Source organism: Mesoplodon bidens (assembly GCF_964165515.1).
Source record: "Mesoplodon bidens genome assembly, chromosome: 3".
NCBI lineage: Eukaryota > Metazoa > Chordata > Mammalia > Artiodactyla > Ziphiidae > Mesoplodon > Mesoplodon bidens.
In genome coordinates, this window is record NC_138178.1 from 139,027,743 (window position 1) to 139,054,433 (window position 26,691).

At 39.8% G+C, this 26,691-nt stretch overlaps 1 protein-coding gene across 1 annotated transcript in view; it reads left to right on the forward strand.

Annotated features, from left to right (window-relative positions):
• SYT16 (synaptotagmin 16) overlaps positions 1 to 26,691 on the forward strand; it is a gene marked incomplete at its 5' end in the record, with an annotated part of 124,293 nt that overhangs the window by 62,263 nt on the left and 35,339 nt on the right. Inside the window, 1 exon segment of the mRNA XM_081229096.1 lies at positions 26,218 to 26,427. Coding sequence (XP_081085222.1) covers positions 26,218 to 26,427 — 210 coding nt within the window.

A 26,691-nucleotide genomic window follows, 5' to 3' on the forward strand; every position in this document is an offset into this window, starting at 1 on the left:
CTCCTTCATCACTTTAATTATGTCCTGCCACTCCCTTCTGGCTTGTAGAGTTTGTGCTGAGAGATCAGCTGTTAACCTGATGGGGATTCCCTTGTGTGTTATTTGTTGTTTTTCCCTTGCTGCTTTTAATATGATTTCTTTGTGTTTAATTTTTGACAGTTTGATTAATATGTGTCTTGGTGTATTTCTCCTTGGATTTATTCTGTATGGGACTCTCTGTGCCTCCTGGACTTGATTAACTATTTCCTTTCCCATATTAGGGAAGTTTTCAACTATAATCTCTTCAAATATTTTCTCAGTCCCTTTCTTTTTCTCTTCTTCTTCTGGAACCCCTATAATTCAAATGTTGGTGCGTTTAATGTTGTCCTAGATGTCTCTGAGACTGTCCTCTGTTCTTTTCATTCTTTTTTCTTTATTTTGCTCTGCATCAGTTATTTCCACTATTTTATCTTCCACCTCACTTATCCGTTCTTCTGCCTCAGTTATTCTGCTATTGATCCCATCTAGAGTATTTTTCATTTCATTTATTGTGTTTTTAATCGATGCTTGATTCATCTTTAGTTCTTCTAGGTCCTTGTTAACTGTTTCTTGCATTTTGTCTATTCTATTTCCAAGATTATGGATCTTGGAAATAGAATCTTGGATCAGCTTTACTATCATTATTCTGAATTCTTTTCCAGGTAGACTGCCTATTACCTCTTCATTTGTTAGGTCTGGTAGGTTTTTATCTTGCTCCTTCACCTGCTGTGTGCTTTTCTGTCTTCTCATTTTGCTTATGTTACTGTGTTTGGGGTCTCCTTTTTGCAGGCTGCAGATTCGTAGTTCCCGTTGTTTTTGGTGTGTGTCCCCAGTGGCTAAGGTTGTTTCAGTAGGTTGTGTAGGCTTCCTGGTGGGGGGAACTAATGCCTGTGTTCTGGTGGTTGAGGCTCGATCTTGTCTTTCTGGTGGACAGGTCCACGTCTGGTGGTGTGTTTTGGGGTGCCTATGGCCTTATTATGTTTTTAGGTAGCCTCTCTGCTAATGGGTGGGGTTGTGTTCCTGCCTTGCTAGTTGCTTGGCATAGGGTGACCAGCACTGTAGCTTGCTGGTCGTTGAGTGAAGCTGGGTGCTGGTGTTGAGATGGAGATCTCTGGGAGATTTTCGCTGCTTGATATTATGTGGAGCTGGGAGGTGTTTTGTGGACCCGTGTCCTGGAGTTGGCTCTCCCACTTCAGAGGCACAGCACTGACTCCTGGCTGCAGCACCAAGAGCCTTTCATCCACCCGGCTCAGAATAACAGGGAGAAAAAGTAGAAAGAAAGAATTAGTAGAAGAAAGAAAGAGAGAGGGAAAGAAAGGAAGAAGGGAAGAAAGGAAGGAAGGACGGAAGAAAGAAAGGAGGGAGGGAGGAAGGATGGAAAGAAAGAATGAAAGAAAGGAGGGAGGGAGGGAGGAATGAAAGCAAAAGGAAGAGTGAATGGAAGAAGGGAGGGAGGAAGGAAAGAAAGAAAGAAAGACAGGAGGGAGGGGGGAGGAAGGAAAGAAAAAGAAAGTGGAAAGAAGAAGGGTGGGAGGGAGGAAAGAAAAAGAAAGAAGGAAAGGAGGAGCGGAGGGAGGGAGGGAGGGAGGAAGGGAAGGTAGGAAAAAAAGAAAGAGCAGGTAAAGTAAAATAGAATAAAGTATGAAATATAGTAGCTTTATTAAAATTAAAAAGTAATTATTGAAAAAAAAACGGACAGATAGAACCCTGGGACATATGGTGGAAGCAAAGCTATACAGAGAGAATCTTACACAGAAGATTACACATACACATTCACAAAAAGAGAGCAGGGGGAAAAATCAAAAATCTTGCTCTCCAAGTCCACCTCCTCAATTTGGGATAATTCGTTGTAAAAAGAGGAAAAGGGTGAGAAGTCTGAAATCTTGCTCTCTAAGTCCACCTCCTTAATTTGGGATAATTCGTTGTAAAAAGAGGAAAAGGGGGGAAAGTCTTAAATCTTGTCCTCAAAGTCCACTTCCTCAATTTGGGATGATTCGCTGTTCATTCATGCACTCCACAGACGCAGGGCACATCAAATGGACCGTGGAGCTTTAATCCGCTGCCTCTGAGGCTGCACAGAGAGATTTCCCTGTCTCTGCTCTCACAGCTCCCGGGTCTCAGCCTTGGACCTGGCCCCGCCTCTGCGCGTAGGTCGCCGGAGGGCGTCCATTCTTCGCTCAGACAGGACGGGTTTAAAGGAGCCGCTGATTCGGGGGCTCTGGCTCACTCAGGCAGAGGGGAGGGAGGGGCGCGCAGTGTGGGACGGGCCTGCGGCGGCAGAGGCCGGCATGACGTTGCAGCAGCCCGTGGCGCTCCGTGCGCTTTCCTGGGAAAGCCTTCCCTGGGTCCCGGGACCCCGGCAGTGGCGGGGTGCACAGGCCCCCCGGAAGGCGGGGCGGATAGTGACCCGCGCTCGCCCACAGGCCCCGCGGCGGCGGCCCCAGCGTCCCACGCCCGTCTCCGAGGTCCGCGCCTTACCCGCGGCTCGCGCCTGTCTCTGGCGCTTCCCCAAACAGCCCTCTTAATGTCCTCTCCTCGCGCACCAGGAAACAAAAGGGAAAAAAGTCTCTTGCCTCTTCAGCAGCTCCAGACCCTTTCCCCGGACTCCCTCCGGGGCTAGCCGTGGTGCACTAACCCCTTCAGGCTCTCTTCCTGCCGCCAGCCCCAGTCCTCTCCCTGCGCTCTGACTGAAAGCCGATACCCGAGCCTCAGCTCCCAGCCCCGCCCGCCCCGGCAGCTGAGCAGACAAACCTCTCAGGCTGGTGTGTGCCTGAGGGCACCGGTCCTCTGTGCCGGAAACTCTCCGCTTTGCCCTCCGCACCTGTTGCTGTGCTCTCCTCCGCTACTCCGAAGCTTTCCCCCTCCGCCACCGCAGTCTCCGCCCGCGAAGGGGCTTGTAGTGTGTAGAAACCTTTCCTCCTTCACGGCTCCCTCCCACTGGTGCAGGTCCCGTCCCTATCCTATTGTCTGTTTATTCTTTTTTTCTTTTGCCCTACCCAGGTATGTGGGGAGTTTCTTGCCTTTTGGGGGGTCTGAGGTCTTCTGTCAGCATTCAGTAGGTGTTCTGTAGGAGTTGTTCCACGTGTAGATGAATTTCTGATGTATCTCTTTTTTTTCTTTCCCTTTGTGCTTCGTCTAGTTTCACTTGTTCACAGGGTGCTTGCTTCATGCAGAGGCCTCGCACCAGGCACTTCAGATCAGAACGCCTAGCGAGAAACGGCTGCGCTTACACCTCAGCTCGGAAGCGCTGCCTCTGACACTCTTCATCTTTTTCTTGATTCCTAATACATACTCTAAATTAATCCATAAATTTTCTTTAAGAACCACTTTAACTATATCCCACAAGTGTATGGTATGTAATGTGTTCATTATTTTTCAGTTATTAATATTTTATTATTCCAATTAGGGTTTCTTTTTCTGACCCATCAATTATTTAAAACTGTGGTTTCTGGTTTCCAAAAGCATTTTTATAATTTGTTAAAAGTCTTGTTTTATTTCTAACTGTACTGAAATTAAAATGTGGTCTAACTGTATTTTTGAAGCTTCCTTTGTGACCTGATACGTGACTGATTTTTATAACTCTTCCACATGTGCTTAAAATTACTGTATATTCTTAGATTGTTTTGCATCCCACCTTGTGCTAGTTTAATCCCTCTTGTGTATTATCTTCTGTGTGTTTGTGGGTGAGCTCATCTTCAGAAGGGGTGTTTTTGTACGTGGTGATGGGTATAATCCCGTATACCTTGGGTTATAGAAGTGTTCCTATAGAACAATTTTGTACTTACTTCTGTTAGGTCTCCTGGATTTCATGGGTGCTTGATCATTTTTCTTATTAATTTCTTGCCTTCAGATGACTGCCCTGTGTTGATATTATATTTCTGTGAAGACTTGATGTTTTTATTTCTCACAGGATAATTTTTTTCCATTCACAGCCCCAAACAAATAGCAAGCTTCCTTCCCACTTCTCTAAGTACAAACTACTAGATGGAATTTTACTAGTCCCCTTTTCAAAGAAAGGACAGGATTTCAAAAAGAGTAGTAGTCTTATGCTAGGGTACTGAATCCAGCCTTGTATGAACCCAAGGCTATTCATATCTGAGTTATTAGCCTATGGGACCTGCAAACAATTTAACTACCACTCTGGGTTAATACCAGGCGTCTTTCTAATTTTATCAGCATTTCTGTGAGTTTGTAGTAGGAGGGGTTCTATATGGCCTCAGGCTTCTGTATAGGAGGAACCGAAAGCTGGTCTAATTTTTAAAGATGAATAAACTGAAGTTTATTGAGGACCCAAGGTTACTCACTTGGGAAGTGTCAGAGCTGATTAAAGCCTGTATATGATTTGCTTCTTTTTAAAAAAATTTAATTAATTAATTTATTTATTTTTGGCTCTGTTGGATCTTCGTTGCTGTGTGCGAGCTTTCTCCAGTTGCAGCAAGCGGGGGCTACTCTTCGTTGCAGTGTGCAGGCTTCTCATTGTGGTGGCTTCTCTTGTTGTGGAGCATGGGCTCTAGATGCACGGGCTTCAGTAGTTGTGGCTCGTGGGCTCACTAGTTGTGGCTCGTGGGCTCTAGAGCACAGGCTCAGTAGTTGTGGTGCACAGGCTTAGCTGCTCCGCGGCATGTGGGATCTTTGTGGACCAGGGCTCGAACCCATGTTCCCTGCATTGGCAGGCGGATTCTTAACCACTGTGCCACCAGGGAAGCCCTTGATTTGCTTCTTATTGATATTATTCCTCCTTTGCATTTGGCTTTTATATGGTATTTGTGATAGTTAATTTTATGTGTCAACTTGACTGGGCCACAGAGGTGCCAAGATAAAGTTGGTCAGATATTCTGAGTGTGTCTGGGCACGTTTGTGGATGAGGTTAACATTTGAGTTGTTCAACAGAGTAAAGCAGATTGCCCTCCCTAATGTGGGTGGGCCTCACCCAATCAACTGAAGACCTGAATGGAACAAAAAAGCTGAGCAAGAGGGAACTCTGCCTGCTTGACTCCTTGAGCTGGAATATTGATCTTCTCCTGCCCTTGGGCTGGCAGTTACACCATTGGCTCTCCTGGTTCTCAGGCCTGCAGTCAGGCTGGAACAACACACTGCCTCTCCTGGGTCTCCAGCTTGCCAACTGGAGATTTTTGGACTTCTCAGCTTCCATAATCTCATGGGAGCCAATTATATATATATATATATTTTTTTTTCTCCTATTGGTTCTGTTACTCTAGAGAACTCTGACTAATATACTATTATAATAATTTCAAATTTATATTTTTATTAATTATTGAAGCATTTTTTTATTTCTAATAGTATGTTAGACACTAAGGGGACAGACTAGAGAAGAATGAGTTAAGACTACACATTTTTTGAAGACGTTAGAGAAGTCACAGCTGCATAAACCCATTTAGAAAATGTAAGTAAGAAAAATAATAGAAGGTAGACTGCATGGCAGTTAAGAATATGGATGGAACAAGGGACATTATTATACCCAGGGCAACATTTCTAATTCAGTGGTGCCAGGCTTGTTCAGTTGGTTCAGTGACTAAAATTGAGGTGTTTTTTGTGGCACCCCCATGAAATTTTAATGTATTTATTTTCATCATGAATCAGGAATCATTTTACCCATGGAAAATATAGCTAGACTGTATAAGCCATATAATAGTCACAGCCATGAGTCTGCATGTCCATGACAAAACAAGCTGAGGAAAGAAGCATGATTAGCAATGCCCATATTTCTTTGTTAATATTCATTTGTGTTATTGCCTGATTGTGCTTGCAGCATATATGTGATAACAGGCCTAGAAACTGTATGGAATAAATGGAACATTTAGAAAATTTCCCATTAATTTTTCTGCAAATGGAGAAAAGTCATTTATTACCTGATTTTCAGGGACATTATTGAGAGCTACTTTTCTGATATATGCATACCACCACTGAATAGCTGATGTACAAATTGTGTGAGTTTTTTTGGAATATGGATTTTATGCTTTTATTATTTTTTTTCTGAAAAAGCTGTTACTTAGCTAAGTGAATATTTTCAGTCTATTACTTTTCAGTTGTCATGATATATTTGGATATATTTACTGTGAATTTGGTGCTGAAGAAACTGTGAAACTGTTGTATGGAAATTATCTGTGTAGCTTGACTGGGCTACAGTTGAGTTTTATCTCAAGATAAAACAACTTTGGAAATTGCCTTGAGGATGATTTGCAGCATGGAGTTGGGAGATGAGGGAATGAACTGAACAACTAGAAATCCAGAAACTCACAACACCTGCAAATCACAAGATCTGTTCACTGTCTTTCTCAGCCTTAGTTACATATCCCAGTCCCTTCATTTTAGTATCCATGGCAATGGGATTTTTTTTTGTCTTCCTAATCAGAACATTTGTAAATTAAAATGTTGATCCACATTTGCTTGTAAGGATTCATTGGGGTGATAGAGAACTATTGGAGGTTGGAGAAAAGAAAGAAAGAACAAGCATTCTGGTTTTATGTTTTCTGTACATGTGCAGAAATTTAATTATCAGGTCACCTCATTCTCAGCAGGGTAAATTATTGTCTTGGTCATTAGTTTGTATGTAAATGCCACTGTTGTAGGAAAACAACACAACACTTGAGTCCTATCAAGAGATGCCCTTGTAGAAACCCTCTTGCACTGTTGGTGGGAATGTAATTGATACAGCCACTATGGAGAACATTATGGAGGTGCCTTAAAAAACTAAAAATAGAACTACCATATGACCCAGCAATCCCACTACTGGGCATATACCCAGAGAAAACCATAATTCAAAAAGAGACATGTACCACAATGTTCATCGCAGCTCTATTTACAATAGCCAGGACATGGAAGCAGTCTAACTGTCCATTGACAGATGAATGGATAAAGAAGGTGTGGCACATATATACAATGAAATATTACTCAGCCATAAAAAGAAATGAAATTAAGTTATTTGTAGTGAGTTGGATGGACCTAGAGTCTGTCATACAGAGTGAAGTAAGTCAGAAAGAGAAAAACAAATACCGTATGCTAACACATACATATGGAATCAAAAAAAAAAAAAGGTTTTGAATAACCTAGGGGCAGGACAGGAAAAAAGATGCAGATGTAGAGAACGGACTTGAAGACACAGGGAGTGGGAAGGGTAAGCTGGGACGAAGTGAGAGAGTGGCATGGACATATATACACTACCAAAGGTAAAATAGATAGCTAGTGGGAAGCAACCACATAGCACTGGAAGATCAGCTCGGTGCTTTGTGACCACCTAGAGGGGCGGGATAGGGAGGGTGGGAGGGAGATGCAAGAGGGAGGAGATATGGAGGTATATGTATATGTATAGCTGATTCACTTTGTTATAAAGCAGAAACTAACACACCATTGTAAAGCAATTATATTCCAATAAAGATGTTAAAAAAAAAAAGATGTCCTTGTAGGAGGCATACAAATTAGCAGAGCTTAAAATAGTCAGGTAAGTAAATGGTTTAGTACTGCTCTTGTTCAGGTGAGCCTTGTTGGAGTGATCAAACAGCTTAGAGTAATTGTAAAAGCCAAGTGTTCAGAAAACATTTGCATTTGAGAGAGTCCAAATAGTGAGAAATGAAGGCCCAATGAGTACAGATACAGGTCTTGCTCAGAATACTACCTGTAGTGAAGGCTTTTTGTGATCTCCGTAGTCAGACCTGATCACTGTACCCCTCAGGACTTTCATGATGCCTCTTTTCGTATCCTGGATGAGTTTGGCCTGGTAGGGAAGAGAAATAAGCTTCAAAGTGGCTAAAATAGCCCTTGTTATAGGACTGTTCACTTAGGTGATTAGCTATACAAATTTCTGTCCAGAGATGCCAGGAAAATTTGGGGCTGATTTAGCAAACACTTGGCTCATGGAGATAAAAATGGTGGGCTGAGTGTGGCAGCAGGGGAGTCCAGGCTGTGTCAGTACTGTCTGTCTTCGGGACTATTTAGGTGTAACTTCAGTTTGTGGCTGTTGGCTGTTGGGAATAGGCTATAGTAACTAGAGGCACAGAGGTGTCAGACCAGAGCTAAATTGTGGGTGACATTTCAAGGTTTATCTAGGAACTCAGAATATAAATCAGAAAGCCAGGAGAAACTTCCCAGGTGCACACAGTGGGGATCAGAGAGACACTCCATTTGGTGGGCACTCTGGTCCTCAGGCTTCTTTTCTCTGGCTAGAGCAGGAGGACAAGTTCTAGACTTCCTTGGTTTTCAGTCTTCTCAACTACACAGAAATGGCTCAAGGCTGGGAATATTTGAATCAATAAGGGGAGGACAGACTTCAGTGCGTTGCAATCAGGGAGAGAGAGAAGGCTGCCATGGGAACCAGCTTTACTTCAATCCACTTTTTAAAAGCTTTATTGTGGTACAGTTGGCATGCGGTAAACCGCACACATATGCAGTATACAATTTGGCGACTTTGACATATTATACTTGTGAAACCATCATCACAAGCAAGAAAACAAACATCTACATCATTCTAAAAGTTTCCTCACGACCCTTTGTAATCCATCCTTCTCTCTAACCTTCCCTCGCCCCTGCAGGCAACCACTGATCTATTTTCTGTCACAATATATTATTTTAAGTTTTCTAGAATATTATATAAATGGAATTATATAATGTGTACTCTTTTTTGACTGCTTTTTCCCCCTACTCAGCTTAATGCTTTTGAGATTCGTCCATGTTTTTGGAGGTATAAATAGTTCAGTCCTCTTGACTGCTGACTAGTATTCCATCATATTGATATACTATTATTTGTTTATCCATTTACCTGTTGCCACACTTTTGGCTTGGTTTCAGATTTTGGCTATTAAAATATAAGCCACTAGGAACATTTGTGTAAAAGTCTTTGGGTGGACATGTGTTTTTTTCCCTCCTCTTGGGAAAAATATCTAGCAGTGGAGTGGCTGGGTTATATGATCAAATGTCTGCTTAAATTTTTAAGAAACCAACAAAGCAGTTTTACCATTGTATTCCTACCAGGAGTGTACAAAAGCTCCAGATGCTTTACTTCCTTGCAGTCAGTTTTGAAAAATTTTATTGGTATAATATTTTGGTTTTAATTTGTATTCCTCTGATGATTACTGATGTTGAGCATCTTTTCATTTGCTTATAAGCCATTTGTTTGTACATATTAGTTTGTGAAGCATGTGCTTGAAATTTTTTATTGGGTTCTTTGTATTGAGTAGTATTATTATCAAGTTGTAAAAGATCTTTCTATATTCTGGATACAAGTCTTTTTTTAACATCGTTATTGGAGTATAATTGCTTTACAATGGTGTGTTAGTTTCTGCTTTATAACAAAGTGAATCAGCTATACATATACATATATCCCCATATCTCCTCCCTCTTGCATCTCCCTCCCACCATCCCTATCCCACCCATCTAGATAGTCACAAAGCACCAAGCTGATTTCCCTGTGCTATGCAGCTATTTCCCACTAGCTATCTATTTTACATTTGGTAATGTATATAAGTCCATGCCACTCTCTCACATCGTCCCAGCTTACCCTTCCCCATCCCCGTGTCCTCAAGTCCATTCTCTACATCTGTGTCTTTATTCCTAACCTGCCCCTAGCTTCTTCAGAAGCATTTTTTTTTTAGATTCCATATATATGTGTTAGCATGCAGTATTTATTTTCTCTTTCTGACTTACTTCACTCTGTATGACAGACTCTAGGTCCATCCAACTCACTACAAATAACTTAATTTCATTTCTTTTTATGGGTGAGTAATATTCCATTGTATATATATGCCACATCTTCTCTATTCATTCATCTGTTGATGGACACTTAGGTTGCTTCCATGTCCTGGCTATTGTAAATAGAGCTGCAATGAACATTGTGGTAAATGACTCTTTTTGAATTATGGCTTTCTCAGGATATATGCCCAGTAGTGGGATTGCTGGGTCATATGGTAGTTCTATTTTTAGTTTTTTAAGGAACCTCCATACTGTTCTCCATAGTGGCTGTATCAATTTACATTCCCACCAACACTGCAAGAGGGCTCCGTTTTCTCCACACCCTCTCCAGCATTTATTGTTTGTAGATTTTTTTATGGTGACCCTTCTCACTGGTGTAAGGTGATATTGTAGTTTTGATTTGCATTTCTCTAATGATTAGTGATGTTGAGCATCCTTTCATGTGTTTGTTGGCAATCTGTATATCTTCCTTGGAGAAATGTCTGTTTAGGTCTTCTGCCCATGTTTGGATTGGGTTGTTTCTTTTTTTGATATTGAGTTGCATGAACTGCTTTTAAATTTTGGAGATGAATCCTTTGTCAGTTGCTTCATTTGCAAATATTTTCTCCCATTCTGAAGGTTGTCTTTTCGTCTTGTTTATGGTTTCCTTTGCTGTGCAAAAGCTTCAAAGTTCATTAGGTCCCATTTGTTTATTTTTGTTTTCATTTCCATTTCTCTAGGAGGTGGATCAAAAAGGATCTTGCTGTGATTTATGTCATAGAGTGTTCTGCCTATGTTTTCCTCTAAGAGTTTTATAGAGTCTAGCCTTACATTTAGGTCTTTAATCCATTTTGAGTTTATCTTTGTGTATGGTGGTAGGAAGTGTTCTAATTTCATTCTTTTACATGTAGCTGTCCAGTTTTCCCAGCACCACTTATTGAAGAGGTTGTCTTTTCTCCATTGTATATTCTTGCCTCCTTTATCAAAAATAAGATGACCATATATGCATGGGTTTCTGGGCTTTCTATCCTGTTCCATTGATCTATATTTTTGTTTTTGTGCCAGTACCATACTGTCTTGATTACTGTATCTTTGTAGTATAGTCTGAAGTCCTGTAGCCTGATTCCTCCAGCTCTGTTTTCTTTTCTCAAGATTGCTTTGTCTATTCGGGGTCTTTTGTGTGTCCATACGAATTGTGAAATTTTTTCTTCTAGTTCTGTGAAAAATGCCATTGGTAGTTTGATAGGGATTGCATTCAATCTGTAGCTTGCTTTGGGTAATATAGTCATTTTCACAGTGTTTATTCTTCCAATCCAAGAACATGGTTTATCTCTCCATCTGTTTGTATCATCTTTAATTTCTTGCATCGGTGTCTTATTGTTTTCTGCATACAGGTCTTTTGTCTCCATAGGTGGGTTTATTCCTAGGTATTTTATTCTTTCTGTTGCAATGGTAAATGGTAATGTTCTGTTAATTTCTCTTTCAGATTTTTCATCATTAGTGTATAGGAATGCAAGAGATTTCTGTGCATTAATTTTGTATCCTGCTACTTTACCAAATTCATTGATTAGCTCTAGTAGTTTTCTGGTAGCATCTTTAGGATTCTCTATGTATAGTATCATGTCATCTGCAATCAGTGACAACTTTACTTCTTCTTTTCTGATTTGGATTCCTTTTATTTCTTTTTCTTCTCTGATTGCTGTGGCTAATACTTCCAAAACTATGTTGAATAATAGTGGCGAGAGTGGGCAGCCTTGTCTTGTCCTGATCTTAGAGGAAATGCTTTCAATTTTTCACCATTGAGAATGATGTTGGCTGTGGGTTTGTCATATATGGCCTTTATTATGTTGAGGTAAGTTCCCCCTATGCCTACTTTCTGGAGGGTTTTTGTCATAAATGGGTGTCGAATTTTGTTGAAAGCTTTTTCTGCATCTATTGAGATGATCATATGGTTTTTCTCCTTCAGTTTGTTCGTATGGTTTATCACGTTGATTGATTTGTGCATATTGTAGAATCCTTGCATTCCTGGGATAAACCCCACTTGATCATGGTGTATGATTCTTCTAATGTGCTGTTGGATTCTGTTTGCTACTATTTTGTTGAGGATTTTTGCATCTGCGTTCATCAGTGCTATTGGCCTGAAGTTTTCTTTTTTTGTGGCATCTTTGTCTGGTTTTGGTATCAGGGTGATGGTGGCCTCGTAGAATGAGTCTGGGAGTGTTCCTCCCTCTGCTATATTTTGGAAGAGTTTGAGAAAGATAGGTGTTAGCTCTTCTCTAAATGTTTGATAGCATTCGCCTGTGAAGCCATCTGGTCCTGGGCTTTTGTTTGTTGGAAGATTTTTAATCACAGTCTCAATTTCAGTGCTTGTGATTGGTCTGTTTATATTTTCTGTTTCTTTGGTTCAGTCTTGGAAGGTTGTGCTTTTCTAGGAATTTGTCCATTTCTTCCAGGTTGTCCATTTTATTGGCATAGAGTTGCTTGTAGTAATCTCTCATGACCCTTTGTATTTCTACAGTGTCAGTTGTTACTTCTCCTTTTTTGTTTCTAATTCTATTGATTTGAGTCTTCTCCCTGTTTTTCTTGATAAGTCTGGCTAATGGTTTATCAATTTTGTTGATCTTCTCAAAGAACCAACTTTTAGTTTTATTGATCTTTGCTATTTTTTCCTTCATTTCTTTTTCATTTATTTCTGATTTGATCTTTATGATTTCTTTCCTTCTGCTAACTTTGGAGTTTTTGGTTCTTTTTTCTCTAATTGCTTTAGGTGTAAGGTTAGGTTGTTTATTTGAGATGTTTCTTGTTTCTTGAGGTAGGATTGTATTGCTATAAACTTTCCTCTTAGAACTGCTTTTGCTGCATCCCATAGGTTTTGGGTCGTCATGTTTTCATTGTCATTTGTTTCTAGATATTTTTTGATTTCCTCTTTGATTTCTTCAGTGATCTCTTGGTTATTAAGTGGTTTATTATTTAGCCTCCATGTGTTTGTATTTTTTTACAGATTTTTTCCTGTAATTGATAGGTAGTCTCAGAGCATTGTGGTTGGAAAAGATACTTGGTATGACATCAGTTTTCTTAAATTTACCAGCCCAAGATATGATCTATCCTGGAGGATGTTCCATGAGCACTTGAGAAGAAAGTGAATTCTGTTGTTTTTGGATAGAATGTCCTATAAATATCAATTAAGTCCATCTTGTTTAATGTATCATTTAAAGCTTGTGTTTCCTTATTTATTTTCATTTTGGGTGATCTGTCCATTGGTAAAAGTGGGGTGTTAAAGTCCCCTACTATGATTGTGTTACTGTTAATTTCCCCTTTTATGGCTGTTAGCATTTGCCTTATGAATTGAGGTAGTCCTATGTTGGGTCCATAAATATTTACAATTGTTATATCTTCTTCTTGGATTGATCTCTTCATCATTATGTAGTATCCTTCTTTGTCTCTTGTAATAGTCTTTATTTTAAAGTCTACTTTGTCTGATATGAGAATTGCTACTCCAGCTTTCTTTTGATTTCCATTTGCATGGAATATCTTTTTCCATCCCCTCACTTTTAATGTGTATGTTTCCCTAGGTCTGAAGTGGGTCTCTTGTAGCCAGCATATATACAGGTCTTGTTTTTGTATCCATTCAGCCAGTCTATGTCTTTTTGGTTGGAGCATTTAATCCATTTACATTTAAGGTCATTATCGATATGTATGTTCCTGTTCCCATTTTCATAATTGTTTTGGTTTTGTTATTATAGGCCTTTTCCTTCCCTTGTGTTTCCTGCCTAGAGAAGTTCCTTTAGCATTTGTTGTAAAGCTGGTTTGGTGGTGCTGAATTCTCTTAGCTTTTGCTTGTCTGTAAAGGTTTTAATTTCTCCATCAAATCTGAATGAGATCCTTGCTGGGTAGGGTAATCTTGGTTGTAGGTTTTTCCCTTTCATCACTTTAAATATGTCTTGCCACTCCCTTCTGGCTTGTAGAGTTTCTGCTGAAAGATCTGCTCTTAACCTTATGGGGATTCCCTTGTATGTTATTTGTTGTTTTTCCCTTGCTGCTTTTAATATTTTTTCTTTGTATTTAATTTTTGATAGTTTGATTAATATGTGTCCGGGCATGTGTCTCCTTGGATTTATCCTGTATGGGACTCTCTGTGCTTCCTGGACTTGATTGACAACTTCCTTTCCCATATTAGGGAAGTTTTCAACTATAATCTCTTCAAATATTTTCTCAGTCCCTTTCTTTTTCTCTTCTTCTTCTGGGACCCCTATAATTCGAATGTTGTTGCATTTAATGTTGTCCCAGAGGTCTCTAAGGTTGTACTCAATTCTTTTCATTCTTTTTTCTTTCTTCTGCTCTGTGGTTGTTATTTCCACTATTTTATCTTCCACGTCACTTATCCGTTCTTCTGCCTCAGTTATTCTGCTATTGATTCCTTCTAAAGAATTTTAAATTTCATTTATTGTGTTGTTCATCAGTGTTTGTTTGCTGTTTAGTTCTTCTAGGTCCTTGTTAAACGTTTCTTGTATTTTCTCCATTCTATTTCCAAGATTTTGGATCATCTTTCCTATCATTACTCTGAAATCCTTTTCAGGTAGACTACCTATTTTCTCTTCATTTGTTTGGTCTGGTGGTTTTTTTCCTTGCTCTTTCATCTGCTGTGTGTTTATCTTCTCATTTTGCTTAACTTACTGTGTTTTGGGTCTCCTTTTCGCAGGCTGCAGGTTTGTAGTTCCCATTGTTTTTGGTGTCTGCCCCCAGTGGCTAAGGTTGGTCCAATGGGTTGTGTAGGCTTCCTGGTGGAGGGAACTAGTGCCTGTGTTCTGCTGGTTGAGGCTGGATCTTGTCTTTCTGGTTGGCAGGACCATGTCCGGTGGTGTGTTTTGGGGTTCTGTGACCTTATTATGATTTTAGGCAGCCTCTCTGCTAATGTGTTGGGTTGTGTTCCTGTCTTGCTAGTTGTTTGGCATAGGGTGTCCAGCACTGTAGCTTGCTGGTTTTTGAGGGGAGCTGGGTCTTAGCATTGAGATGGAGATCTCTGGGAGAGCTTTTGCCATTTGATATTATGTGGAGCTGGGAGGTCTCTGGTGGTCTCTCTGAACTTGGCTGTCCCACCTCAGAGGCACAGGCCTGACATCCGGCTGGAGCACCAAGACCCTGTCAACCACATGGCATTATATTGTTTCTCTGTCTTTTATCTCTTGCCTCTCTGAGCCACAACATTCTGTGGAATCCAGAATTATTTTATCACAACCCAACTTCCCTTTGTTCAAGTGGAACGCATTGCAGTTCTCAGAGTTCTCTTTTCCTTCGCTCTTTACTGTCAGGGTTATGTACTGGAAGTCTTTATTTCTTTCAGCTTGGGCCTCTCGGTGCCTGATTCTCCTTCCAACCTGTTCTCATGCCTTTCTCATCACCTTATGAGGCCTTTTTCTTTTCCTTTGTGCTTAGTCTAGTGTTACTTGCTCAAGGGTACTGAGTGCAGAGGCCTGGCACCAGGCACTTCATAACAGAGTTCCTGGTGCCTGGATACAAGTCTTTTATCTGACATGTGTTTAAAAACTTGCCCTCAGTCTATGTCTTGCCTTTTCATTTCTTAATATCTTCAACCAGGAAAAGTTTTAAATTTTGATGTCTAATTCAGCAGCTTTTTTTCTTTTATGGTTCATGCTCTTATATATCTTAAGGTTGCAAAAATTTCTCCTATGTTTTTTCCCCAGGAGTTTTATAAAGTTTTACAATTTGATCTATGATTAATTTTTACACCCACACACATAGCATGAGGTAAGGGTTGATGTTCCATATTAATATCAATTTTGCTCAAGCATCATTTTTTGAAAAGACTTTAATTTCCCCGTTGAATTGCTTTGCCACTTTTGTATAAAAAATGGACCATATTTATGTGGTGCTATTTCTGGACTCACTTCTATTCTGCTGATTTATTAGCTTACCTTTTTGCCAATAGCAAATTGTCCTGATTAGCATACCTGTATCATAAGTCTTGAGAGCAGGTAGGTTGGTACTCCCACTTTGTTTTTTTAAAAAATTATTTTGAATATTCTTTTTTAAATTAATTAATTAATTTATTTATTTATTTATTTATGGCTGCACTGGGTCTTCATTGCTGCACGTGGGCTCCTTCTAGTTGCAATGAGTGGGGGCCACTCCTCGCCATGGTGTGCAGGCTTCTCATTGTGGTGGCTTCTCTTGTTGCAGAGCATGGGCTCCAGGTGCATGGGCTTCAGTAGTTGTGGCTCACAGGCTCCGGAGCGCAGGCCCAGCAGTTTTGGCATGCAGGCTTAGCTGCTCCACAGCATGCAGGATCCTCCCGGAACAGGGCTTGAACCCATGTCCCCTGCTTTGGCAGTCAGATTCCCAACCACTGCACCACCAGGGAAGTCCCTGTTTTGAATACTATAAGTCCTTTATTTCCTTATACATTTTGGAGTCTGTCAAATTTTACAAAATATCTGCTTGGATATTGATTTAGATTGCATTAAAACAATAGACTAATTTGGGGAAATTAATATTTTAACAACACTGAGACTTCTCTATTTTTTCTCAGAAATACTGCTTTTAGTGTGGTAGGTTTGAATGCCTCTTGTTAAACTAACTCTTAAGTATTAATGTATTTTCATCTTTTGAGAACAGAATTAAAATTAAAAATTTTTTCAATTTGTTATCAAAATATAGAAGTGTAATTGATTTTTATATAATGACTTTACTAAATTCATTAAGTAGTCTCACCATTGATGTTAGCTGTAGAGTTTTAGTAGATTCCCCCTTTTTTCAGATTGTTGAATATCCCTAGTAAGCTGAGATTTTTTTGTTTTATTTTCATCAGAAATTGATGTTGGATATTGTTACTTTTTGTGTGCCTGTTGAAATGATTGTTTTTTTTATTGTGTTAATTTGATGAATTATATCAATTGATTTTGGTATTTTAAACCAGCTTTGCATTTCTAGGATAAACCTTATGTGGCCATAATATATGATCCTTTTTTTTTTTTTTGCGGTACGCGGGCCTCTCACTGTTGTGGCCTCTCCCGTTGTGGAGCACAGGCTCTGGACGCACAGGCTAAGCGGCCATGGCTCACGGGCCCAGCCTCTCCACGGCATGTGGGATCTTCCCAGACCGGGGCACGAATCCGTGTCCCCTGCATTGGCAGGCGGACTCTCAACCACTGTGCTACGAGGGAAGCCCATATGATCCTTTTAATACATTACTCAATTTCATTTGTTAATGTTTTGCTAAGGATTTTTTGTAACTATGATATATGGGATATAGGTGTATAATTTTCTATTTTTGTGATGTCATTGGCAGGTGTTTTTATTAGGATTATGCTGGCCTCATAAAATGAGTTGAGAAATGTTCTCTCTTCCTCTACTTTCTGTAAGAGCTATGTAGATATTGGTATTATTTGATATTCATAGAACTCTGTACCCCAAAACTGCAGAATACTCTTTCTTTTCAAGTCCACATTATCACAGTGAACTGTATGTTGAGTTATAATACAAATCTGTATACTTACTGATTTTTTCTTAGTTGCTCTATCAACTAACTGCAGAGAAGAGGGTGTTAAAATCTTCAGCTTTACTTTGAATTTGTCTGTTTCTCCTTTAAGTTCCATTAGTTTTTCCATCACATATTTTGAAGCCCTGCTAATAGGTTCATACACACTTATAATTTTTATGTCTTGATGAGTTGATCATTTTATCATTATAAAATATCCTTCATCTCTGGTAAAACTCTTGTCTTGAAGTCTACTTTGGTATTAATACAACTCCATCAGCTTCTTTATGCTTACAGTTTGCATAACTTATCTTTTTAATCCTTTTACTTTTAACCTGTTTGTGTATTTATATTTAAAGTGTGTCTCTTATGGTCATCACATAATTGGGTCTTGCTTGTTTATTCATTTTGACAATCTTTACTTTCAAATGTGATATTTCATTTGCATTTAATGTATGGAAATTATTGGGTTTAAGTATGTCATTTTGCTGTTTTCTATTGATATTTGTTGCCTCTGATTTTCATCTTCTGTTGCTCTTACTGCTTTACTTTTGTGTTAATCACCTATTATTTTACTATTCAATTTAAATTCCTCTATTAAATTTTTAGCTATACGTATTTGTATTTTCTTTTTTCATGGCTGTTATAGGAATTACGTATACATCCTTAGTTTATCATAGTCCACTTTGAGTTAGTATTGTACCACTTCACATTTACTCTTTGCTTTATGTCACAGCATTACACCACTTTGCAACAGTATAAATCACTTACTTCCCCTCTCCTTTGTGTTATTCATATCTCATGTTTTACTTTTCCACACTTTATCAATCCCCTGCCCCCATGCAATAGTATATATATACTTTCTTCAGTTATCTTCCAGAAGAAGTAAAAGAAGAAAACATCAAATATTTTTTGTATTTACTCATATATTTACCTTTGCTATTACTGCTTTTCATTCCTTCCCTTAGATCTGAGATGTAGTTTGTTGCCAGTTCCCTTTCATTTGAAGAACTTCCTTTAACATTTCTTGAAATGCAGGTCTGATGAGTTCTCTTTTCATTTATATAAAATTGTGGTTATTTTATATTCCTTTCTGAAGGATGATTTCTCTGGATATAGAATTCAGCGTTGACAGTTTTTTTTTTTCTTTCAGTACTTACACATGTCTTTCTATTGTGTTCTGGCTTCCAATGTCTCTGAAATAAGACAGTTTTCTCTGTATTATTATTTTCCTGTATGCAATGCATTTTTCCTTCTCTTCTTACTTTCAGGTATTTTATTTAGTCTTTGATTTCCAGCTAGCTGACAGCGATGTGCCTAGTCGTGGAACTTCTGAACTAGATTACTAAAATGTTTGAATCTGTATGCTGATTTTTCACCAAATTTGGGAGATTCTCAGCCATTATTTTTCAAATATTTTTCTTCCACATGAACTTAGCTCAAACACTTGGCTAAAACCTGAACTATAAAAGCATGGGGGAGAGTCCTTTCATTTTTTCCTCCTTGGACTCCAGTTACACATATTTCAGACAACTTGATGTGTTATCCTTGTTCACTGAGGTTTTGTTTATTTTCTTTCCAAAGGTTTTATGTTCTTCAGATTGATTACTTTTTACTGAGCTCCTTCGAAGTTCATGGCCATCTCCAATCTGCTACAAAACCAATCAGCTGAATTTTTTAACTTCGAAGGTTTTATTTTCAATTCTAAGTTTATTTAGTTTTTTAAATATTATTTTCATTTCTCTACTGAAATTATCCTTATTTATATTCATTATAATCACCTTTTCCTTTGATTATTTGAACTTATTTATAATAGGTACTTTAAAGATGTTGTCTTTTGCATCCAACATCTGAGTCACCGTGGGGCTAGTTTCAATTGAATGCTTTTTTTCCTTGATGGTTCACATTTTTCTTCTTTCTTTGTATGTCTAGTGACTTTTGATTGTGCACTGGACATTATGGATGAAATGTTGTAAAGGTAATGGATTCTTTCATCTTCCTATAAAGAATATTGCTTTTTGTTTTAGCCCACAGTAAAATTACTAGCTGATTCCTTTGACTATATTGGTTTTATAGTTTGTTATGCTGGGCTTATGTCAGTTTTACTCTTAGTCTTATTTCTAATGTTGGCCCTTCTAAAGTTTTAATGGAAAACCTGGGGTGTCTTCCAAGCCCCTCTACCTTGGCCAGATTCAGTCTCCTAACTCAGTCTCTACTGAGGTAGGCTTAAACCAAAATGTCTAATCAAATTTTTAGCCCTCTAGCTGTTACTTTTTCTAGGTTTCTTGGACTCTTCCCCCATGCTTTCATAGTTCAGGTTTTAGCCAAGTGTTTGAGCTAAGTTCAGATGCAGATTTTGGGGCTCCCTCTCTGTGGTTTCCTCTTTTCTGGGGTTTCCTTCTCCATTTCCAGCTTCTCTGGATTGCCTTGAATTCTGTCCTCTGACATCTCAAGTCAATAAGGCTTGTGATTTCTGCCTGAGTCCTTGATGCCCTGTGCCTCATAGACTTAGGAATACTTTCAGCAGAAAAATAGTATAACCATGGATCTCATCCAGTGAAATTTCCTTCTTTAAAAAAATTAGATCCCCTCCAGTTTCTGCCTGCTCCTGCTCACTCTCTATGCCTTCAAATAGTTGGTTTAAGTATTTTTTCATGAATTCATAATTGTTATTAGGTTAGTTCAAGTCTCTTACTTGGCTATTATCATAACTGGAATCCTTGATATTGTAACTTACTTTTCCCTAGTGTAGTGATCTTTATGTTACTAATTTTAGTAAAATATTTTCTATCTGACTAACTCATATTTAACTATTACAAGTGCTGTCTCTTTGTTCATATATGAAATAGAGTTGTCAAAACATCTCATACAAGGTGTAGGGTGACAAGACAAGTGTGCATCGGAGAACCAGATTGTAATCCTTCCTCTGCCACTAACTAGCTACTTGACATATAGTTATGTGCCTTAAGTAGTCTCAGCCTTAGTTTCTATTCTGTAGAATGAGGGAGTTGGGTTATATCAATGTTTTTCAAACTTAAAAAAAAATCAGGACTCTTATTTTTTTCCCAACAGAATCTTATAAAAATATAAACTGTCTTAAATCAAAACAGCCCTGATTGTACAGGGTGTATAGCTCAGCCTGCTCAGTGCAACTACCCACATCTCCACTTTTACTGTGGGTGGCATTGAAGCTCCTTTGTGGAAGCCCAGACCTCCACAAAGCATAGTCTGAAAAAAATCAAGGCTGACGATCTATAAAAATCTTTTCCTATCCTGCCTGAGTTCAAGAATGGCTGGATTATGCATCTAAAAATGTGACCATTTTTTTTTAGGATCTGACAGGGGCAGTTGTCAACCTTTGACCCTCCCTTCTGCTTTTTCACTTTAGCCAACTTTTTTTTTTTTAACATCTTTATTGGAGTGTAATTGCTTTACAATGGTGTGTTAGTTCCTGCTGTATAACAAAGTGAGTCAGCTATACATATACATATATCCCCATATCTCCTCTCTCTTGCATCTCCCTCCCACCCTCCCTATCCCACCCTCCCTGTTCCACCCTAACCAACTTCTTGTTCTTATTTCTATCCTTATCCAACCACCCTAGGCAGACAGTTGCCATGGGTATTTGAGAAATCTGGTATATTAGGGATTCCTGCAATTGTAGTTAAAAGTGGCACCCAGGTGGTACCGTACCACTGAGCACAACCCACCCCTGCCTGTCTCTACAACCCATCTATAAGATATAAGCAGTACTTCCCTCCACCTAATTGCTCCTGTGTGGGTGGAAAGGAATTAATAAGCTTAGATCTTCACTGATCATGTATAAAGTCTTTCTCCATCGGTAAAATAGCAGCAGTCAGGCTTAAGAAATCCTCTCTTTGCATCACCAGTTGGTGGTTTTGTTGCCTTAAAAGAAGCAACAAAATGAGCAGGTGTTGAGCACTGCCCACATCCAGACAGCATTGCCAGCTCTTACAGAGCGCTCCACCTCTAGGCTTGGAAAAAAGTATAGTGAGGGAAGAAAGGTGATACAACCCACATTTTCAGCTTAATTTTCTCCTATGCCAGCCCTTGTTTCTTTCATCCTTTCCCTACAGCAGCTCTAATGATGAGTTTGCAAATCAGACCCTGCAAGAACAGGCATTCTTCCCTTTGCATGTAAATGCGAGGCTTCCTAGAAGGGTTTCCACATAGGGCACTGCCATGATGAGGAATAATAATAATAGTTAACATTTTTAGCATATCATATGTCAGGCATATGCTAAGTACCTTTACATGGTTTATCCCATTTAGTCCTCTCAACAACTTTGAGAAATAAGGAATATCAAAATAAGGACCCTGAAGTTCAGAAAGATTAAGGAACTTGCTTAGATCTCAGACCAGCAAATGGAAGATCCCAGATTCAAACTGAGGTAGCTTGACTCCAGATTCTGCACTCTTAACCACCCTAGCCTTCACTGATGTTAGACTCACAGGCAGTTTCTGTGGCACTGGGGCCCCGCCTTCCTGTCTCTTAATTGTGGAAGATGAAGATGGCATTTCCTCTGCCCCTCTTTACCAGAAAAAAAAATTCACTAAAAATCAGAGAGGCATATTCCGATGGCACTGCTGTAGAGACTCGATATTGATGGGTCTACAGATAACTCTTTTTCTGTCAAAGTCATGAACTTCCTGCCAGTGCAAGAAGCCCACAGTGACAACTCAGTAGTGTGTGAACAGAGGGATGGAGCTGGGTGGCCATGCATCGGAAAGATTGCAGAAGAGTCTGACTTCTCTTTGGTGGTAGATACTGAGGGGGTGTCTAAGATCTCCTGCATTCTGTGATTGAGTGAAATGGACAGTCTCAACTTCAAGATGTATTCACATCCATTGCATTTGTACAACTTTTTCTCTGTTGTTTTAGCAAGCTAATTAGATAAAGGGGTGAAGATTTTATTACAAATTTCCATCATGCTCTTTCCCAAGTGCATATCTTGAAAGGGGTTTGAACTTGGTATTTATAAAGTGTTTCAGAAAGTACTATCTTATGTCTGAAATAAGTGCTACAACTTAGATGAGACTTTGTGATTTTCAAAGATTTACGTTGAATGAAATCCAGATCAGCTATTTAGTTGTTGACACAGACTCTAACAAGGCAAGTAGCAGCTGGGATCTTTCAAAAAGGTAAGAGTCAAAATTTAAATTTGAGAAAATAACCGACCAGTGAGAGAGCTTGGAAAATAATGTGGCAAAACCATTGGCCTGGAAACCTGGAGACCTCCATTTGGTCCTGGCTTGGTATAACCATGGGCAAATCAGTTTGCCTCTTTGGGCTTTGGTTTCTTTTCGTGAAAATTAGGGAACAGATAGATGCTCATGAAAATCCTTTCTAGCCCAACTTATGTGGTTTTATCGTCTTAGTGACCAAATACAGTTGTATAGATTTTAACCTAGATTTTTTTCCTTGAAGAAGCAGATGGTAGAGGGAGCATAATGTAGTCATGAATAATATTGACTTTGGAGCTAGACCACCTGGGTTTGAATCGTGGTTCCACTATTTATTAACTGTTATGACTGTGGCAAATTACTAAGCTCATGGTGCCTTGGTTTCCCCATCCACAGAATGGGGATAATAAAGTATTGGCTTCACTGGGTTATTGTAAGGAGTAAATAAGTTATCATATGTAAGATTCTAGAACAGTGCCTGGAACATGATAAATGCTTTATATGGGATTGCTTTTATTGTTATAATAGCACCACTATTGATTTCTATTGCTGCTCAGTGGTTTTTAGGAGAGATGGTAGGTTTCCTTTTTTAAACAGAATTCCCTGAGATCCTTGGGGACTGAGGCTTAGCATAGCATGTGCAGTTGCATTTATAATCCCACGAGGAGCAATGGGCCAGTTATACTGCAGCCTGAGTGTGTTCACTCTCACGTGGACTGACTCTTCTTCCCACTGCTCTTCTCTTCTCACAAAGGAAGCAACCTCCTGGCAGATTTCAGGGTGGAAATGGTAGAACCCTCTCTCACCTCACTCTGAAAAGTAAGCTAGATATGCCTCTAGTGTCCTGATGCAATGATGTTTGATGATATGTGCAGTGACTAAGAACAGAGGTTCTATGTTCAAGTCCCAGCTTTGTTACTTTGCTAACTTTGTTGCCTAGGGCAAGTCACTTAACCTCTCTATGCCTCTGTTTCCTGTCTCTAAAATGGGAATAATAATCATCATCCCTACTTCATGGTGTTGCTGTGATGATTAAACGGGATAATATATGCAAAGTGCCCAGAAGGTGCCTGGCATATAGTATATGTTTAGTAAATGGGAAACATTATAATTACTGTTATGATTCTTATATCGAGTGAGGAGAATCTGTGCTCTGTGGATGATCAGTGACTCACTGAAAAAAAATCATACATACTGGTAAGTTAATGAATTCTAGTTCCTAACTTTATACATGAGGAAATACCCATGGACTAACTCACTTAATTTAAAATTGATGACTTTTGACTATTTACATTTTTTAAAACTGACCTAGTAATACAAATGGAATGGAATATCAGAGTTGGAAAAAGTGCCAATGGATGTCTAATCCAGCCACTTCACCAATGCATGTATCTCCCTGACTACCTCCCAGGTGCTTAGCCAGTCCTATACTCTAAAGGTAGAGAGAGTTTAGTTTTGGTCCTGTTCGTCTCTGGGTATCTTCCACATGTGATGGTCCATCCCATGCCAGAGCACTATGCCCAGCACATTGAGACGTGAGGAGACTGTCCATTGTAATGGCATTCTGTTGAGGCTGCAATGGAATCTTTTCTAACACTTAGCCTTTAAGGTCCTACCATGGGGCTGGTCACAGCCAACAATAGAATTGAGTGAGCTGAAAACAATATTATGCTCTTCTGTTCATGGATCAGCTGCTCCATAAAAGAAAGAAGCAGATTGAATGTTGTTGCCTGTCAGGTAGAAAGTTTGGAGTTGGAGAATTTAGATCTAGAAAAGACCTGGGAAATTATCAAGACATTAAAAGTGAAGATATTTCTTCCACAAATGAAGAAACAGGGTCAGAGAGGTTAAGAGACTTGGCCACATAGACTCAGCTAGCTAATGTGAGCACAGAGAATAAGAGTTCTTTCTGCCATCTGTCTCCCATTCTCTAGCAGAGTGATTAGAAACGTGGTCTCTAGAGACAGGCCGACTTGATTCAAATCTTGATTCTTCCCCTTCCTGGCAGTATGATCTTCAGCCAGTTGTAGACTTTTCTCTGCCTCAATTTTTGTACTTGGAAAATGGGAACAGTAATAGGGGTTTTGTGTGAGATATGTATAAGGCGCTTAGGACAGCCCCTGGCACATGAAAAGCATTCAGTCTGTTATAATTACTAATTTCCAAAGAGCCTCAGGAAAAGCAACTGTTAAGCCAGAGAATAAATGTTTTGGCCAGGCTGGTGTTTAAAGTATTTTCTCTCCCTTAAAATATTGCTTTTTAATTTCTTCTTAGCCTCTGATTCAAAAGTGATCTTCAGGACCCATCTGTGAATTAACAACCATATCCTTCCCAGGAACCACTGTGTGACTTTTGGATGGAAAGAGGAAATCTTTAAAAAATAATTCCCCATTATTTATCGTTTCCAAATCGCATTCAGCAAATGTTTACAGAGTAGCCTGCCACGCGCCTGGCACAGAGATAGTGCCTGGAGAGATGCAAAGGTGGGCAGTCTGCTGTGCCCCTTACCTTCAGGGTGTGTACAGGTTAGGTGGAATGGTCGGCAATTAAATAGGTAATTCTGCCCCAGAGCTGGAGGGAGCATTGACAGGGCAGGACAGGGAGTGATTTTACAGCACGTGGAAGGAGCCTTAAATCCCTAAACTTGATTTAAGGGGTCAAGGAAGGACTCTCTGGAGGAAATGATGTCTATGCTGAGACCTGAATGGTGAGCTAGATTCTTGACTAGTCTAGACGGGGCTGGGAAAGCATATTCCAGGCACAGGAAACCATGTGTGAGTGTTGTCGGGGAGCGGGGAGGAGCGCTCAGGGTTTTGGGAGAAAATACTGGCTATTCACCAATCTATTCAACATTTAACAAGTGTTTATTAAGTACTTATTATGCAGCAGGCATTGTTTTACATACTACAGAGACATCAGTTAACAAAACAGGTGATGTCTTTATTTTCATGGAAGTTATGGGGGAGAAAAAGAAAGAAAGATGATAAGTACTGGGAACAGAACTGCTTAAGGTAGGAGGATGATCAGAGAAGTGTTTAGGTTGAAGTGACGGTCAAGCTGAGACCTCAGTGGTGAGAGGAGCCAGCCAGGTAAACACCTGCGGGAGTGGCGGGTGTTTTCAGGTGGAAGGAACAACACAGGCAAGGGCAGAAATGATCATGATCACGGCCTGCTGGAGAAACAAAGAGGACAGAGCAGTGTGCTGGGGTGGGAAGAGTGGTACGCATAATCCAAAGGGTGTTTGGGTTGAGTCATTGGTGCTGAGAAAGGCATTTCTAGTATAAACTAGTTATTTATTAATTTTTTAAACCCATACCATGTGGTGTCACTTGTCAAAACTGGAAGTTTGGGGAAGATCTCAGTTGCTAATATCTCTTCTCTGAAGTGGGGCTTGGCTCTGTATGTTTTAATAACTGAGATGAGGCGAAGAGAGTAGGTTCCGTCATCATTGACTGGAACTACACATAAGGCACAGGTGCAGATTGCTGTCCTGTTCACAATCATGAGCACATGCCAGCAACATAACAAATCAGCAGGAGGCCCAGCTCAACAAGAGGGCTCATTATGTTATTTAGGGGTGTCCCAGTGGTTTCTCTTGGTTCTAGCCGTGTACTTCTAGTTACCCTCCTGAGCTTTCTTTTCCTGTTTCATTCCTGTGGACTCAAATGTGTGTTTCAAAAGTGCTTTGAATTCTTTCTACCCAGGTTCAGTCTGCTTTGATCCAGACTGATTGGCCATGTTCTTCTATTTCTCCGGATTATCTATCTCTGTTTTCTCATGGGCCCCGCAGGAGACTCATTGCTCTTGTTTGCTTCCAGTTAACAACTTTGGAGTTGATGAGCTACCCACATCTTCTGACAGCGATGAGGAGGTTATCAAACAATTTGAGATTTCTGTGTCCCGGTCCCAGAGTTTCCGCTCGGGAGCATCTGAGAAAGGAAAGCAGACAGGACTGGAGCGTAAACCAAAACCCAGCCGCTGGCTTTCCACCCACGAAGAGGCCAGCACAGAAGTGTCTGCCTGCGAAGGTATTCTTTGCATCAAACCTTTCCTTTATCTAGACCAGGGGTGTCTAATGGTAAGAATGTTTTTGAGTCACTGCACTTGCATCTAAGAGTCCAGAGAGGAAAAAGAAAAATAGGGCAGGACCCAGAGGCTGGGACAGGGCAAAAGGGCTGCTTCAAACCTCACAAGCAGCCTCATGCAGAGAGGAAGGATCAGAAGTGCCAAAGTCTTGACCCCCACTTGTGGGATCCCTTCCTTTCTCGTAGGTTACTGCTTTGTACATTTTG